This window comes from Procambarus clarkii, chromosome 11 (assembly GCF_040958095.1).
Source record: "Procambarus clarkii isolate CNS0578487 chromosome 11, FALCON_Pclarkii_2.0, whole genome shotgun sequence".
Taxonomy (NCBI): Eukaryota; Metazoa; Arthropoda; class Malacostraca; order Decapoda; family Cambaridae; genus Procambarus; species Procambarus clarkii.
The window spans coordinates 42,222,681-42,242,103 of record NC_091160.1 but is presented as its reverse complement, the minus strand read 5'-3'; the positions used below and the strand labels follow the sequence as shown (position 1 = coordinate 42,242,103).

General features: G+C 43.1%; 1 protein-coding gene across 8 annotated transcripts in view; it reads right to left on the bottom strand.

Annotated features, from left to right (window-relative positions):
* LOC138349677 (retinoic acid receptor RXR-alpha-B-like) overlaps positions 1–17,034 on the bottom strand; it is a gene marked incomplete at its 5' end in the record, with an annotated part of 30,019 nt that extends 12,985 nt beyond the window's left edge. The window contains 5 exon segments of one of the 8 annotated variants that reach the window (XM_069322702.1): positions 7,626–7,829; positions 10,659–10,802; positions 11,139–11,319; positions 16,377–16,595; positions 16,908–17,034. In XM_069322702.1, coding sequence (XP_069178803.1) covers positions 7,626–7,829; positions 10,659–10,802; positions 11,139–11,319; positions 16,377–16,595; positions 16,908–17,034 — 875 coding nt within the window. 8 annotated transcript variants of the gene reach the window in all.
* Positions 17,035–19,423: the final 2,389 nt, after the last annotated feature.

Sequence of the window (19,423 nt, the reverse complement as noted above, 5' to 3'; positions counted from 1 at the left end):
CCCACCCTCCAGGTCTTGATCGGTGGTGCTGCTGGCAGTCAGACATCACCCCAGGCCTCAATTTCCTGTCCTGTGATTTTTGCCTTACACAGCTGTTCCTGCACTTGTGGTGTGCTGGCCTGGAGTTCCTGGTACCAGAGCTGCATACATTTAGGGACACCTTCCCTAGGTGCTCCGTGAGTGCTGTCCTTGCGTGGTCAGGGTTATATTCCCTGGGCATTAGGGAAATACTTCCCTTTAGAAGACTTCCTCACTTGTGGTAGTTCTCACCCTTGGTGCCAGTCTGGGGTCTTGGGCTTTCTGCCTTGACCCACGTAGAGGGGCGTTTATCGGCTGGTGGGGTGCACTGTACTGTGCGGGCGCAGCCTGCTTCAGCTATCATACAGTAGCCAATGTTTCTCTCTGACTGCTTGTTGGCTGTTGTGGGGTTTCAGGGGCGTTTTCCCCACAACAGCCATTTTTTTTTCCTGGTTCACAGAGGAGTCCTGCCTAGCTCCTCATTAGGCTATGCCTAGGGTGTGGTGGTGGTCCTTCTCCTGTTGCCCCCAAAGCTTTACTATGGCTGCTTGCGGTTGGTTTGCATGCATCGACAGGGTTTACTGGCTTAGCTGGCCCCAGTGCCAGGCTTCCTGTAGGGTTCATTCACACTACAGGTCCTGGGAAACCCATGGGCTTCGGTCATACCATGAATACGTCTTCCGAGCCCACTCTCACCTTGTGCGAATTTGAAAGTTGTCTGTCGCCCCTGCCTCAGGGTGGTGATCATTCATACTGCCTCCGCCATGCTGCTTGTTGGGTCGGGGACAACTACAGCCCGAAGTCTTGTGGGACTTGTTCCCCGCTTGTGCTCCAATTTCCTCATCCATTGTTTGATGATCTATGAAATCAGGCAGCTGCTACATTGCACGAACGGTTCTCTCTCTCTTGCAACGGGCCAGGTTGGTTGCTCGTTGGATGCCCCACTTGGTAGCGTTGGTCACTTCAGCCTTCGTTTAGTCCGTGCCTCCTCCTAACTTCCCAGATGGGTGTGGATTGCCCTGTCACCTGCTTCCGGGTTTCGGAGTCAGGTCAGGTTTAGCTTGGGGCGAGGCTCGGTGGCTTAGGGGGATGCCCCTTCTGATACAGACGCGGAGATGGTTGAGCCCCCTCTTCCCTGCCAAGGCTTCTGAGTTGACCTAGCAGACTTTGAAGCCTTTCCCCTGGACTCTGCCTTTCCTTCTGGGGTGGTGGGTGTGGATGGAGGACTCTGCCCTGGGACCTTCGTCGGTGGTTTCCGGGACTCGGGGGCGAGTCAGAGTGGTGCTCTTGGGTTCCACTTGACTCTGCTTGGGTGCTTGTGCCCTCTGCACAGGGGCTGCTTCTGCAGGGGAGGGGGGTTTTTGTACCCTCCTTCCCTTTGAGTTTGAGTTGGGTGGGATCCCCCCCCCCCCAAAGTTTGTTTCCTGGTGCCTTTAGGTTCCGTGGATTCATCTTTCCAGAGGTTTTCTTCATCTTGGATTTTTTCTGCAGAGGTTTTGGAGGCCCTCGGTGCTTACCTCCTGTGGGACCCGGTTTACGCCTTGGTGGTAGATCCGGCTTTCTTTGCGTTCGGCTCTTCTTTCCAGTACAGTATTGGGCACGTTACAAAGTTCTGGAGTCTTTCTGGCTGGCAGACTACTTCTCTTATGGGTTTGGCGTAGCTTTTGTCATACCCCGTGCGCTTGAGTGGCGGGGGGTTTACGTGGTGTTGCAGGTGTTCTTGAAGGGGCTCTCTGGAGTTTCTCAATGAGCCTCTTTGCTCCTGTGCTTCCTTGTGATGTCGGTCTGGTGCAGCTGCATGCTCAGGTCCCCTCTCCTTTGGCTGCTTTGGTGGCGGATGACTTTTGGACTTGTAGTCATTTGGCCTTGTCCTTGCGTTTTAGTCTTCTGGAGCTGTCTTCAGAATGGCTTTCAGCAGATGCAGGAGCACAAGGTGGGGGCCCTCGGCTGCTTCTGCATTACTGAAGCTGTTTGCATCAATCCTTCGGGAAGCGGTTTCCATGTTTTTCACCTCCCGTCTCGCATGTCGGCAGGCTGTGCTAAGCCCTCTCGTTCGACTCGGCTCGGGCCCTGGCTCTTCAGTCTTTGCCATTTTATTCTTTTTTGTTCCCAGAGGACTGTGTTGTCTCGTTTTTTGTCGGTTGCTTTAGCTTCTGATTTGTTGATTCACGGGGGTGGGGGAGGGGGTTGTTCTGGGCACTCTCGGAAGGGTTGGGCCACACCTCAGGCTTCATGAGGTTGGGATAGGCCTGTGGTGCTAGTTTGAGTCAGTGGTGTCCCTGGTATTGTCTTTCTCATCGGCACAGTGTTCGCTCTGCACAGAATTCATGCTCTCGGGGTTCATGTCGGCTCTTTCACGGGTCGCTCCGTTGACGGTGTAATGGGGGAAGGATGTCTCTCTTTGCTCATGCTTGATCCTACAATTTGTGGGCTTTCCTGGTCATTTTTTGTGGCCTTTATTGGCGTTGGGTAGACCTTCCTCCCTTTGGGAAGGTTAGATCTGTGGGAACAGGGCTCTTTCCCGTCCATCAGTCGGGTCATCTCACAGTGGGCTCGCTTGGGATTGGTAGACACGACTTCGTCGCTCAGGTGGGTTTCCCGCCTGTTTCCAGTTCCAAACTGGGACTGTGCGGATCTCCGGTACATTCTGACTTGTCTGCACTGGTTGCTTCCTTCCCCTTCTTTTCGAGTGCCTCCGTTGTCCCAGGTTCAGCTCGTTCTAGATCCGGGTGTTTGGATGGTTTCCTTGGACCTCAGGAACGCATATTGGCATGTCCCTATCCTTCCAGGGTTCCAGGATTGGTTAGGTTAGGTCTCCCTTATCGGCTGAATCTGGCACCTCACGTTTTACGAGCTTGACTCAAGTCATGGTGTTCCGTCTATGCCTGCTGGGTTTTCGAGTCTTGGCCTACCTCAACAACTGGTGTGGGCTTCCAGTCGATCTGCTTGTCTGCTAGCCAGGGATCTGGCTCTTTACGAACTCACCGTGTTCGGGTTCAGGTTCCTGGTGTACTAGCAGAAGTCCCAGTTGGTTCCATCCTGGTTCGGCCTTGGCTGGGCCTTGTGTGGGATTCTCGGACTGCATTCCTTTCTCTCCCTCCCACGGCCTTACTCTAGCTGGAGTCCCACCTTCGCCTGTTTTTGAGGGGAGTCCTGAGTCACTTGACGGTTTGCTCGAGCAGCTGTGCAGGAGCCTGTATACCTAGAGAGGGTTTCAAGAGTTCTACTCACCAAGCTGGCATAAGGCCAGGCTCGACTCGTGATAACTTGGTCCAACAGGCTGTTGCTTGGAACGCCCACAGGCCCACATATCGACAACAGCCTGTCTGGTCAGGCACTTCTTGCAAAAACCTGTCCGAGTGCCTCTTGAATGCATACACCTTCGTACCGGCATTATTTCTAATGCTTGCTGGGAGAGAGTTAAACAGCAGTGGACCCCTGTTGTTAAGATAGTACTCACTGATTGTGCCTTATGCACCTCTACAACTCATTGGTTCTATTCTGCATTTCCATCCGTATATTTTGCTCCAGCATGTTGTTGGAGCAAAATCTACTGTGCAAATTTGGGACCTGGCCCTCCAGTATCTTCCATGTATATAGTATTTGACACCTTTCTTGTCTCTTTTCCAGAGAGACCATTTTGAGACCTTTGAGACTGTCCCAATAATTCAGATGTTTAATCGTTTATATGGTCTCTGTGTTCCCTCTAATTCAGAGATCTCTGCTGCTCTGAAAGTTAAAGTGAGTACCGAGCAATACTCAAGATAGGACAACACCAGTGATTTAAATAGTGTTAGCATTGCTGTGGGGTCCCTGGATTTGAACGTTCCCATAACCCATCCTATCATTTCCCTGGCCGCCACTATATTTGCTCGGTTATGTTCACTAAATGTCGGGTCGTCAGATATCATAATTCCCAAATTTGTACTTTGCTCTTCTGATTTATCCACTACAGAGGCTGTTCTGATATCTTTGGGGCAGCATCTTTTGCCGCTCTCACGATTGTTGGGTTCGTCCCCTCCCCCCAGTGTCTTTGTGCCGGTTGCTGCATCACCGACTTCCTATTCAGGTTTTCAGGGTTTGGTGCTGTGGCGCCTTCCTCTTCCCTTGCTGAATGTGTTCACAGCCGCCTTGTCTGTCGGTTGGGGATTTGTGACCAGTGCTCACCAGTCTTGCCAGGAATGTTGGCAGCTGTCCTTTCGCCGGGCTCACAGCATAGTGCGGGAGTTTGCGGCTGTGTGGCAGGTGTTGAGGCAGATTTGGTTTCTCGGGGCTCCGACACCATTCGGACTGCTTCCCCATAGTTCAGCGTCTCGACTGGCAGGGTTTCTTTGGAGCTCGTCGCTACATGTAGCTCGTCTGCTGAGTTCACAGGGTTTAGCTCTCCGTGCCGTTCACATTTGAGAAGTGTCAAACGTCCTGGCAGGTGGCCTGTCTCGCTTCATTCCTCTTTCCATGGAGTGGACGGTCGAGGCCGCTTCTTTCCTTTGGCTTTGGCCGGATGTATGGGCACCCGGAGGTGGACTTCTTCACGTCAGCGTGGTCTCGGCGTCTCCCGTTGAACATGACGTCATTCCCCAACGGCAGGACTGGACACTGTGGGATTCCTGTAAACTTTTTTCCCCAAGTCCTGCTGTTGCTCCAAGTTCTTGCTCGGCTGGAATCCTATCGGGTGAGAGTTCTTCTCCTGGCCCCATGGTGTCCAGCCCAGCCTTGGTTTCAGGCACTGCTTGCTTGGTGTCCAAACCCAGGCATTTTTTCCGTGGCTCCGCCGGGCTGGTGGGGCTGGTGAGGTTCCTTGCCGGTTCGCTCTTCTCCTCCTCTGTAATACGCGTCTGGTATTTCTGATGCGGGTGTATCGCCATTTGTATAGTGATCAGGTGGCTTCTTTGATGGTGTCCCACCTGCAGTCTTCTTCTCAGTGACAGTACGAAGTTTCTTGGCGGGCTTTCCGCCATTTTCTTTCCCTTCATCGGGTTTAGTCAATGTCAGACGGAGTTGTTTGTCATTTCTCTCTTGACTTTTCTTGGAGTGGCATATCATGCTGAATACTGTCGCTTCTTATCATGTGATTGTTGGTGGAGCCCCTGCAACTAGAGTTTGGGGTGGATGTCACTGGCCCTCCATTCTGCAATCTTTCTTATACATTTTTTTCACCTCCAGCCTGTTCATGCACCTGACCTTCTTGATCCTTGGACCGAGTTCTTTCCTTAATTTCTTCTCAATTTGTAGTGGCCCCTTGGTTCATGATTGGTCCTGGGAGTCATTTTGTTCGTTTGCAACCTTCTTCTTTCTGGTGAAGAATGAGATGGCGGGCTTCGAGAGGGGTCCATTGGTTGTAGATGCTTGGTTGGTTAGCCAGGAGTGCATCGCATGTTGTCTGGTGGCTGCTGTACGCAACTACTGTACCTGCGGGCCACCAGTTCTGTGTCGGTGGACACGCTTTGGGTTGATGTAGTTTCCCTGGTTCTCCTGTTCCAAGGCTTGTGTGTCTCAGGTTGTCCACAGTGTCATTAAGTCTAGCCAATCTGTGGTCTACCTTCGTGCCCATGATGTTAGGAAGCATGCCACTCTTATGGCTGTCTTTGGCAATATGTCTTTGGATGATATTTGGGTGCAGGGGTTTTGAAGGTTGAACAGGGTCCTGGCCGCCAGATATATCATGAATGTCCAGGCCCTCTACAGCCTTGTGTTGCTTTGGGGCACCTGTCACGGCCGTCTGTGTCTTACTTGCATTGAGACCTGTGGTGCTGTTGCCTCCCTGGTAAGTCCTTGTTTTTCCTTCTGTGTGTGTAAGCGGGAGAGGGAGCCGACGGGGCTCCCCACAGAAAACCAGCATTGAATGTAATGAAACGCCAGTTTCTGTGTGAGCTACGGAGGCTCCCTGAGCCCCCATCCCTCCCTCCCTCCAGTTGGCAGCTTTCATCAATCAAGAACTGGAGGATGGGTAGCCGGGCTCACCCGAGCTTGTTCCCCCCTCCGCCCGCAGAAAGGGGGGGGGGGTGGAGCTTATGAGCTGGGGGCCAGTTGAAAAAAGTGTTGCTTGTTTGTTTTCTTAATGGGTGAGTTCTTTTGCTCTTTGGAGAATGTAGGTCACATTTTTCAACCAGTGGTCTGTTTTGTTTTGCCTACGTTTCTGGGCACCTTCCATTGTCGATGGCAAGTATGCTATACTTTACATGTAAAGTGCTCGTAACCCATTGCTCCCTGCTCCTCTCTGAGGGGGCCAGGTTCTGGTTCGTGGTCCCTGGTAGGCAACAAGAACTCTGATGACCCCAAATAGGATAGTACTATATCAGTGGGGGTAGCTTTAAGGCTTGTTTACCTCTAAGGCTTGTTTCATTATATTCAACACAGGGTCTCCCCCCCCCCCCCTTAAACTGCATTCATAGATCTTGTTAAGTGGACATCTTCCAATTTTGTTTTATAAGCATATACAGTACACAGAAGTCTCGATATGAGTGTACTAGCATTTACTGTATACTATTTTTGATTTTTAGTGGTGTGCTTGGTGCATATCTCATGGACCAAACTGAAAATGGAAAATATTGAAAAGAATAAAGAAGCGTGTATATAACAGCCCTGGAGGAGAATTTGTCAACATTAAGGTATTGCTGAATGCTGTCATTCTTGTTAGAGTGGGTAAAGGCTGTGGAACAGCATTGGGCATTGAAGTCATTTTTATGTTACTGTACTACTAAGTCAGTGTGAACGTCACCAAACTTATTTAAATTTAATTACAGTACAGGTACTAGTTTTACTATAGCTGAAAATGCAAGTGTTGGAGTCTTATCATAAATTGGATTTCTTGATTGTGTGATGATAAATTTTACAAATGATGTATTTTTTTTTCTAAGAGGGATCTCTTAGTAGCTCCCTAAGCTACATTCAGGTTGTGGCTTGCAGTAAGGACGAGTGTCGGAGGTTTGGTGTGATTAGCTAAGGCTTGATGGTACCAGAGTTACACTACGAGCTACTGGCAGCTCATCAGAAAAAGGGCATTGGGCACATTTTATTAATTTATTGAGATATTCCGTGCATTACTCTATAAATTGGAGATGTAGCATCACTAATGCTGTGAGGTGCTGCTTTATTTAAATGCCAAACCCCTGGTGTCAAAATAATTTATGAATTTTGACATTATAATTTTTTGATAGTAGCAAATGGTTTGTGCGAGCTGCATTTTAACATAACCAATTTAATCAATTTGGGTCAGTCTTGTTGGGAAAATTGCTGTAAGTGTTGCCATGTTATATACAGTATGTTAAAAGATAGATTAAAGGGCTGATTTTTGAGAGACTGGCTGTTAGCGTCCTGAAGAATAGCATGTTTATGGACAAATCATATAAAATATTAATATAAAAAATTTTGAATTGATTGACCTTATCATTAGTAGTATTAATCAATTGCAGTCCATGATTTCAAGGTAATGTAAATGAACAACAGAGGCATTATTCTGTAGCTCTGATAAACTGGATTACTAATTAACAAGAGAATCATAAACATTGATTTAAAGGTAGAACTTTAAGAGGATTCCAAAAATATTTCAGTGGTAGGCAGTTTTCAATTTGTGAGCTTGGTGTAATATTCTGGTATTTGATTCTTGCCTGGTTGCCTCTCTGATAGTTGGTGTTGTAAGCTTGGGCTGGAAACTTGTGGCCAACACCCCTCACTGCATCATCTCCCCTCCCTCCCCCCAGGGTAGTGCCCATGGTCACATCTGCTGGCAAGATGGGCTGAAGACAGGAAGGAGAGAGAGTGGTCATCGCTGGGCTCGATGGGGACGTAGATCGGGCGGGTTCATCTTGATTCTGTGGGGTTTGAAGAGCAGTAAAGTGTTGCCTTTGTGGGGGTCTTCTGGGTCTGCTTTCTTAATAATGAGTTGTGAAGTGGTTAAAGGCAGCTGTCTTGCCAATCTTCATTTCCTTTAGTATGGAATGTTTAGATTGCCCCACTGACATTCTGAGAACACAGATCTTCATTAATGCTGTGTATATATTTCTGCCTTTTTAAATTCTTGTATTATGGGAGATAGTTTCATAGGCCATATTTTATTTTTTATTTTTTTAACACATCAACAACTAGACTATTGAGTGCACTTGTGCTGCTAGAGGTTACTGATGGTTTAACTTGCTCTTCATACTCTGGGTTACTCAAGCAAGCATTGCCTTTAATACAATTATTTTTGTCATGGGAGTTCTCTAGATTTGGCTATATGGTATTTATCCAGATTTCTCAGCTTTTGCTTCCATGATAGTTATGACGTCCACATAAAGCTTAAAAATTAATGAGTGGTTTTGAGACCACTTCCATGGAATTCCACTGAACTGGAGATGATGATATCATTAGCAGTGCATTTTTGTTGGTGCACACGTTTGTTAACGTGGACATTTTGTCAGTGCGTGGCAGTTCCCAAAACTGCCACTAGAGGGGTTGGAAAGCTGCACATCAATACAATTATAGGGGTAAATGTATGGAAGATGCAGGATGGCAGAGGACAAGAGTATAAGGTGTGAGTTGGTAGTATAAAAAAAAATTCATTGTGATCATTAAGACGAAGGAAGAGGGTGAGATATGATGTGATTGCAAGAATATAAAAGAATGAAGTAGAGTTAGTAAGATTAGTACACGTCCAATAGTCTGGAAAGGTGAAACGTAGGATTATACGCAGGAAAGGTTCCACGAGGACATGAGGTGGAATACAAAAGGCAAGGAGAGTGCATTTAGATAAGGCTGCTTAGAAATGTTTCTTTTGTGGCCACACTTTTGCATCCCAATACAGGATAATCCTTCACTCAAAGCTCAATGACACTTTATACAAACTGAATAAATTATTGACATTGACCCCAAAAAACTTTAATTAAAAAATAAAAACTGTGGCTGTGAAACACACAAGGAATATATCATACATCCTCAGACATTTTCCACGACCAATGTGCACCAAATATGATGTAATTCAACTATATCAGTTTTGGCATATTAGCCAAAAGGAAACTTTTAGCCTCACTAAGTAAACTATAATTTGTTACGAAAATTATGACAATGAGCCCAAAATTGTTCAAATTGTAACATTACATTTAACAATCTTACACCATATAAACATATGGTGTAAGCACATAAACATATGGCGTAAGCACATAAACATATGGTGTAAATTTGAAGTGATTCGCCATGTTCATTAGTTATCCGAAATGAAAATTCCAATAAAATATTCACCATATATTTTTGTACTATGATGTACAAAATCTATGTACCAAATCTAACTAGCTTTTTTTATGTTGAGATAATACCTGCAAATAACCCTTAATGTAAAAAAAAGCTTGGACAAAATGGTTTGGTCACACGTGCCGTCAACAATATTATCCACCTCACCTTCCTTAGCCATGTTCATTTCTGTTTGAAAACTAATGTTGAAGATTTCTAAAGATTTTCCTGGATATAAAATGTTTAAAACTGAAGATATAATTATTGAAAGGCAGTCCAGGAAGACTTGTGCCCTAATTCCATTATATTGTAATTCATTTAGGCAACACTACGGGTACATTTAGGTACACTGTGTGGTGCTTCCAGAGACCACCAACCCATACTATATTATACTGCCCAGGTCACCCCCCCCCCCCCTCCAGCCACATTACACTTCACGTTCCCTGCCCAGCCACATTATAACTCCTCGGTCAGACGTCTCCCACCACACCATATCTACCATGAACACCATACCCTACCACACACTATCTCCCAAGGCAACCATTGATTTATTAAAGTCTCCAGAATTCACTTGGTGAGCCCATACTGGACTTTTTACTACTTCCAGGTATTTTCTTTGCTATCAAAGTGGTAGACAAGGTGTACCATTTTGTGTGGTACAATAGTATGATGGTTATCTTGAGGTTATCTTGAGATGATTTTGGCGCTTTTTAGTGTCCCTGCGGCCCAGTCCTCGACCAGGCCTCCACCCCCAGGAAGCAGCCCGTGACAGCTGACTAACACCCAGGTACCTATTTTACTGCTAGGTAACAGGGGCATAGGGTGAAAGAAACTCTGCCTATTGTTTCTCACCAGCGCCTGGGATCGAACCCAGAACCACAGGATCACTAGTCCAGCGTGCTGTCCGCTCGGCCGACCGGCCCCCCTTTGATACTGTAGTACATGATTTTTCACTAAGCTCTCTCTCTACAAGGATTGTATTAGCTACTACTGGAAGAAATGGTCTCTAAACTAGTTTGTTGAGGTGACAGCTAGGACTACTGGGAAGTTAGGGAGAATTCATGTGATAGAAACATTACATTTTTTGTCTCATACTGTTTTCTAAGTAATACAATACTTGTGTAATATGCATTGTGTGTGGTGTGAATACCAGGACAAACTTTTGTTTTAAATACAGGTTTGCCGCTTTCTCCTGCATGTGTAATGTTAGGTAATTTAATGCATAGATTAACCCCAGATGAAGACACAGTATCTAACTGTAATATGGACTCTTACGATAATAATGTATATATTATTGGGTAAGGTTCAAACCCTTAATACAGTATACCCATCCATTTTTCTCCATCCATTTTCCCCATTATTGTAAATAAATAAACTTCAATGTTACTGTAAATAATACCTGAATAATTTCACATGATATAAATATGAAAGCTTACCCCTTGGTCAAGTGGATGCTCATTTGTATGTTCAACGCTGAGTTCTGCCTCACGGATACTTGCAATTGGCATATCCGAGATGCCTCCACATGATGATTCTGTGTCGCCGTCTCCTTTGTCTCCTTTTGTACGTTGGCGCTCCTCCTGAAAGTCATGAAGAAACACAATTGTTACAACAAATAAAACTGTATTCAGATATAAAATCCGATGATAAAGTCTATTACAGCGGCCACGTTCATCAAAAGCACATTTAGTGCGTATCCTTTGAGAATTATGGCTTGCATTCATGGCCAGTGTGAAAGGACTTTATCATACATTTTTCTATGATGGATGGAGAGCTTATGTCAATTTTGTTTCATAATTTCAATCACTCTAATTTGTATTGAGTCTAAGGCTCCCAATCCATCATCGTGTATACAACAATCATGCAGACAACAGAAAGTTAAGGATGTCTGCCCAGTGCAGAACAACCAAGCCCACCTCTACTGCCCCTACCTGGACCGCTTCTCTCTTCATGCCCATGGATAAACATTTCTGGTATCGGCAATACTGGCATCGGTTCCTTTGTCTCTTGTCAATGGTGCAGGATCTGTCCTCTCGACAGGCATAAGTTAGGTCTTTGCGAACTGTTCGTTTGAAAAATCCTTTGCAGCCCTCACAGCTGTAAAATGTGTGAAAATAATATTAAGCTCAATGTTAAAGCCATAAATATACAGTAATGAATAAAGTACTTTGTTACTGTAAATGTCTTTTTAAAAGTCAGTAATGTAGAGTAGACCATATACAGTACTTTATAAGTACTTTAGTACTTATAAAGATAATAAGTACTTTAGTACTTATAAAGATAATAAGTACTTTAGTACTTATAAAGATAATAAGTACTTTAGTACTTATAAAGATAATAAGTACTTTAGTACTTATAAAGACCATATACTCACATACCAGTGCATGTATATGTAGTGCTTATTTTGTGTATAGCAATATTATTGTGTCTTACTATCACATCCTTGTCTCTTGTAACTCATGCAGTGCAAGCTAACCTCGATTTTATTAATGTTTTATACTTTGAAGTATATTAAACAGCATTTGTTTCATCACAACAAATTTCATATATTCTACCACTTCTGTTGTACCCTTAGGTGCTTCAAAGATGACATGAAAGATAATGTTTACTCACATTACTAATGAGTGTACAAATCTGTTTTATACAACACGGTATCTTTGTAGCTAGAAAGTGGTAGATGTTTTACTGATATGAGAGTAATGAATTTTGCTTTGAAATATCTTTGGAACACTTTTTTATATATATATAGAGTGTATATATATATACATAAGCATTCTTACATTCTTGTACAGCCACTAGTACGCGTAGCATTTCGGGCAAGTCCTTGATCCTATGTTCCCTGGAATATGACCCCCCGCGAAGAATTGTTTTTACAACCAGGATCCCATTTTACTGTTGAGTTAAACAGAGGCAACAGTTAAGGATTTGCGCCCAGTAAATCCTCCCCGGCCAGGATACGAACCCAGAACAAAGCGCTCGTGGAACGCCAGGCGAGTGTCTTACCACTATGCCACGGAGACTGATACTACTTCTATATTCTTCTCATAGCTTGGCATAACACAAGGCTTCTCTACTACAAACTGCATCAAAGCCATCATCACTTGACAAAAATCAGCTATACTGTATAAGAAATTGTCTTTTGGCAACATAGAACTCTTCTGTTCAAATCTATAGGCATGCTAAATATGCATACAGTACTGTATTCCATACATGTTCTCGGTCTTGTTGACCAGACCACACACTAGAAGGTGAAGGGACGACGACGTTTCGGTCCGTCCTGGACCATTCTCAAGTCTCACAGTGGACTTGAGAATGGTCCAGGACGGACCGAAACGTCGTCGTCCCTTCACCTTCTAGTGTGTGGTCTGGTCAACATTATTTAGCCACGTTATTGTGACTCATCGCCTGCATGTTCTCAGTCTTCTGTACTGTACTTAGAAAACTTTGTTTCTGTACTATCTCTTTACACACTCCCTTGATGGATGTAATTGCACTAATTAATATTATTACACAAGAAGTAATTCCCTGTAACTTTTTGATTGTGTACATACATCTATGCAAACACCAGGTAAATTAATGTATCTGTGATATGGAACTCCCTTTATATTGTGATGAAGTAATGAACAACATTTACTTTTTAAAAATTAAAATAGAATTTAATTTCCTTGTTAGAAATTCACCATCCTTTTATCCACATTATGCAACCTGTAGTAACAGTACTAAATTGTCATTACCTTAAACAAAACAGGAGCTCTGCTCTACATGTTAACTATAAAATATATCCACTAGTTTAAGTGTCCATTAAAGCACATGAGTTTTAAGACTGTATGTCACTTCACTGCTAAAATCACTAAATTCTTACTGTATATTTTATTTGTTTTGTTAGCCACTAGACCTGTCTAAAATACGCTGCCTATTAGTGACTTTGCAAGAAGGTAAGCAAGTAATTTAACTACTATCAATTTTCATGAATTTGTAGCTGTTCATTGTACTAATATTTATGCATTGTATAGCCACCCCAAAATTGTTACAAAACTCAATGTACCTTCTTGTAAAAAAAAAATAATCATCATGCTATGTGAGGGCATATTGTAATTGAGTACTGTAATTACCAAAAAAGGGTACCAGGCTGGGAAACTAGTTGACGTAAAAGAACCAGGCAGTTGTGTTTGAAGTAAAAATAGCCATGTGCATGCAAATACTGTACAGTATTGCAATAAAATTTGGATTTTTTGAATTAAGATTATACTAAATATATAAAAAATTTCAATGTCTTCCTCTGGAATTTATGTAACAAGATGGCTACTGTAAAAACAGATCAGGATAGCAGTTACAATATTTTATTGTTAAACTAAATATGGTTACACTGTACGAAGGTATAGTAATTGACAAAAATACTGTACCCGAATTCACCCAAGGGCCACCATCTCGCCAGTGGCCTTGACAAGGACAGGAAGCCGGTGGCTTGTTAACAGCCCCTCCCCCCCCCCCCACTAAGTACCCCAAGACTCCTATGGGAATATATCTTATGACAAACTACAGCACTGTGTTGCATTATGAGTAAATCATAAAAAATAAACTTTATAAATTGTTGAATATTATTATTTAAACTACTAAGAGGGCAACATGACTGAAAATATACATTGTATAGATAGTGTTACCAAGTTCAGTACTTAAGTCTAAGAGAAATTTGGACAGTACTATTGCTGTATTCCAATAAGAGAAGTGTTCATGCAGATGATGAGTTGCAATAACATGGCTTGAAGATATGAGAACTAAACCACACACCAGAAGACGAGGAGACGGCGACGTTTCGGTCCGTCCTGGACCATTATCAAGTCGATAAGGAAACCTCGTCATCTCGTCTTCTGGTGTGCGGCTTAGTTCTCAGACGGGTTCATGTGAATTAAATGTCCATGTAGAATAGGTAATTTTTTGTAGTAACCTGTAGATATGGAATACCTTCGACCCTGGTCAAAGTTTTTAAAAAGCATTTTACCGTCAAATATTATGCTACTTTGTCATGCCATGTGTCGCTCCATCTGATTATTTTGTTTAGATAATTTTGAGGGGCATAACATTCATCTAAGTCTTTTGCTTTCCTAGTAGCTAGAATGTTCCATCAACATATTCACACAACTTCGAATACCATCAGGCAGCTCATTTATATAGTCAATGAAGATTACTGGGGTACTCATATTGTACTGAACCTTGTACAACTCCACTGATGACATTTTATCCCGAAAGATTCTCTCAAGAATTCTCTCAAGAAAGATTCTCTTAAGATTCTCTCATTACTGCTCTAATTTTTCTATCCTGAAATTTCTCATCTCTCCTTCATAAGTGAAAGGTATTATCTGAATTACCTGATGTCTTGGAATTGTGTTAAAAATATCAGATCATTTTTATATGGTGATGTGATGTAGACAGTTGAGTATGAAGCAGTATGGTGCAACTGTGGTGTTGGCACCAGGGGAAGTGTTGGGTCAACCGACACCGGTCTTATGTTAGTAATTGACTCATCATTATCAGCAGACACTTGCATTATCCGGATCCCCAGGAGGAGAATGCATCAACTGCCATATTCATACAGTGGAAACAGGACAACTATATCACAGCAAGAGTGAAGCTCCATGGTGAGGGAGAAGGTAACAGTGTACATGGTGAGGGAAAAGGTAACAGTGTACATGGTGAGGGAGAAGGTAACAGTATACATGGTGAGGGAGAAGGTAACAGTGTACATGGTGAGGGAGAAGGTAACAGTATACATGGTGAGGGAGAAGGTAACAGTATACATGGTGAGGGGGAAGGTAACAGTATACATGGTGAGGGAGAAGGTAACAGTGTACATGGTGAGGGGGAAGGTAACGGTATACATGGTGAGGGGGAAGGTAACAGTATACATGGTGAGGGAGAAGGTAACAGTGTACATGGTGAGGGGGAAAGTAACGGTATACATGGTGAGGGGGAAGGTAACAGTATACATGGTGAGGGAGAAGGTAACAGTGTACATGGTGAGGGGGAAGGTAACGGTATACATGGTGAGGGGGAAGGTAACAGTATACATGGTGAGGGAGAAGGTAACAGTGTACATGGTGAGGGAGAAGGTAACGGTATACATGGTGAGGGGGAAGGTAACAGTATATATGGTGAGGGAGAAGGTAACAGTGTACATGGTGAGGGGGAAGGTAACGGTATACATGGAGACTTTCACCATGAACAGTTGGCAGTTTATTCCACATTTTCTGACAGTTCTCAAAGTCGTGATGTCATTTGTGGCAATCTATTTCTGCGAGGCTGGCTACCATGACTGCCATTAAACCAAGAAAGGGATAAACTGGATCTTGCCAATGTGTTCCGATGTGCTCGGGCTGCGACAAGGCCTCGCTTCTCAAAGCTGTTAAAAAAACAGCAGTTTGAGCCACCAACTGATAGTTTCAACTGTGATATATTGCTTGAACTTACTGAAGACAGGACTAGGGACTACATGGTATTGGTTATTATGCATATTAATTTATCTTTCATTAAGGTTGAGTATTAATGACTTATCTATGTATGACTAAATATCTTAGAATATAAAACGAGAATAATACGTTTTCTCGTATTTGCTATTTTTGTTATAATAAACTAGGGCTAGTTATGGATTTTGTGGCCAGCTCAATGGTGACACTATCAGAAAGGTTAAAACTATAGCTTGAAGGTAATTATAAGACGGGAATGTTTGACTATTGGTAAGTAAAGGTTGTTTATTGTGTGACTATTGTGCACTACACTGCTATATTTACTAAGTGCTCCATGTAATTTGTAAACAGCCTGCCCAAAATATATTACTACTGTAGATTAATTATACTTAAACATTGTTGTCCACCGTACATGCTGATGCAAAAGTATGATTACTGCAGTGAAGAATAATGTATGTATTATATTTATATATTTATATATACAAGAGTTCTTACATTCTTGTACAGCCACTAGCACACATAGCGTTTCGGGCAGGTCCTTAATCCTATGTTCCCTGGAATACGACCCGCCAAATCGTTTAACAATCAGGCATATTAAATAAAACTTAAAACAAAGTGAAACTTGTATACTATAAAATTGACTTAAGTGGACTTGACGGAGTGTGTGAGAGAAGGGTAGAGAGGTGACTGTACCTGTAGACGCCATAGTGCTTGCCAGAGGCACGGTCGCCGCAGATGGAACACAAGTGCTTGGAGCCCGACAACGGGTGACTGGGAGGGTACTGGTTGGGTGAGGTGCTCAGGCTGTTGCTGCTGCTGTTGCTGGAACTGAGCATATTACCACTCGACCCAATGGTGAAGGGAGGCGTTGATATACTGAAAGAACACGGCGAATACTCACAATGTGAAAAACTTTTAGTTAAGTTTATGCACATGATGAATACCCAGATAACATACTATTAATTTACAAACAGTTACGTATAAATGACGACATAAATTCAAAGGTGGCAATGAAAATAAAGTCATTAAACAAGAGAGACAGGCAAAACAGTAATAATATTAAATACAATAAAATGAATATGTAGTTTATGTACTGTAATATTTATTTGTAGCCAAAGTGGATCAAACTTTCATAATTATGGATTATGAAAGTATAAATAAAAATGACAAATTGTCTCCGAGTGGTAGGTTAGTGTGATTGTGTGTATGGTAGAGCTGACCTACCTTGGGGAGGCTGGTCCGCCATTGGTGGTGGAGAAGGTAGAGGTGGAGGAGGGGGAGAGTAGGGTGTCGGGCGCCACGCTCAAGGGTGACTGCCGCTCCACCGACCCTGACATGCCGATTTCCAGACCTGTGAGCATATATGTTGCCATTAACACGAATCTTCACCATAATTGTCCAGGTTTTCTCAAGTCTAAAGATTCATGGATGAGGTTCTTATTAATGAAAACCCTTTAGTTAAGAGTTTCAATATCTGATGTCTCATGGCATCACTGTACTATTACCTCATGTGAACATGACCAAATACAGCATGGTATCAGCCAGGAAAATGATATGATGGATTATGAGAACCTTCATAAACAGGGCTTCCACTACAATGCTTAATATTCAATTCACTTGTGCTTTCCTGCCTTCAGTACTGCTCAATACTTCCCCCTTCAGAGCAGGAGAGATTACTGAAGTAGAGGCAGTACAGAGAACATATACGGCATGTATACGATAAAGTCCGCGGTCCTGTGAATCTCACAGCCACTAAATTCATAATTTCCATACCACGAACCACTAATATGATCCCATGGACCGCTAATTAGCAGGCCCACATATATCTGCTTGATGGGGTTCTGGGAGTTGTTCTACTCCCCAAGCCCGGCCCAAGGCCAGGCTTGACTTGTGAGAGTTTGGTCCACCAGGCTGTTGCTTGGAGCGGCCCGCAGGCCCACATATACCTGGTTGATGGGGGTTCTGGGAGTTCTTCTACTCCCCAAGTCCTACCTGAGGCTAGGCTTGACTTGTGAGAGTTTGGTCCACCAGGCTGTTGCTTGGAATGGCCCGCAGGCCTACGTGTCCACCATAGCCCGGCTGGTCCGGCACTCCTTGGAGAAAATGATCTAGTTTTCTCTTGAAGATGTCCATGGTTGTTCCGGCAATATTTCTTATGCTCGCCATGAGAATGTTGAACAACCGCGGACCTCTGATGTTTATACTGTGTTCTCTGATTGTGCCCACGGCACTCCTGCTCTTCATTGGTTCTATTCTGCATTTTCTTCCAATGCAGAATAGTCGGTTTTTCAGCTTCCATGTCGGTGAAGCTCTGAGCGAGGGATATGTCTGTCCTACACACCGCCCCCCCATCCAGTGGAAAAATAGAATCCTCTCCATTGCCTGCCACGGACCACTAATAAGAACTTACTCCAACGGTTATTTTTGTTAAAACAATTACTTGCTTTTGCATATTTTCACGCATTCCTTGAAAATATTTAAGTGGTTTCCTAACTAAATCTGGGTGTTTTGACTGGCAGTGTCTTGAGAGTTTGGAAAATTTCATGGCATCACTGGATAAACTCACAGAAAAACACAACACAAAGTGGCCATGGATGATGCAGCTCACTACCAAGTTCTTGAATAATTGCATATTTCAAGTAGTTCAAAATCATATTTTCTTGATATTTTGATTTTTTCTTCTCTCCGGCTCCAGTTGGACTGTTCTTGGTAATGGTGGGTGACGAGGACTGTGGAGGCTCTGAACCATTGGTCACCTCACAGTTAAGTGTACACATTACTGTTGTTACTATTATCATCATTTACATTATCTTTTGTAGTATTAACCAAATGCAAAATATTTTTTTTTTAACTTATTATGGGTTTATTGCAGTCGAATCTGAAACCAAACAAGAAATGATAGTTATGAAAGTCAAACTATTTGATGCCATTAAATATAACAGAAAATACAATGTTACATACAATATACAAATAAAATAAAATCTTCAGAATATAAGAATTTCTTAATATTATTTTTGTTTTATTATTAATAAAACAAAAAATGCAAATAATGTCCAGATTTTTCTGCAGACCAGCGGTTGGTGACCACTGCGATAAAGCACTATTGGGAATGTCTCAAAACTCTCAAAATGTGCTCTTTGCGAAGAAGATGAGAGCAGTATAGAATAATATATACAGTACATGGAAGATACTGGAGGGCCAGGTCCCAAATTTGCACAACATACTAGAACGAAAGGTGCAGAAAGAAATACATAATAGTCAGTAAAGAGCAGAGGTGCCATAGGCATACTGTAATAGAACTCAGAGAGTATTGAATAGCCGTGGATCTCTAACTAAACGTAAGAAATATTGCCGGTATAAAAGTGGATGTGTTCATGAGAAAATTCCACATTCCACAAAGAAGTGCCAGATCAACTTTGTTGTAGTAGCTAATGCGGTCCGCTCCGCAACTGCCTGTTGGACCTGTTGGCTTGGATCAGGCCCTGGTCCAAGCTTGGGGAGTAGAAGTACTCCTTGTTGTTTTAGATTTAGCTACTCAGAACAAAATTTCCATGTAGCACGGGCTATGGTGAGCCCGTAAAGAAAAACCTTAACCTAACCGCAGATAGTGTTGATAACAGCAGTAATGATGTAGTCGTTCCCAGACTATTTCCTTGAGCAGATCTCCCTGAGGACAGGTTGAATTATGATGCAACTGAAAACAATGGAATAAAATTGTGCAAATTTAGATATAAAGAAGA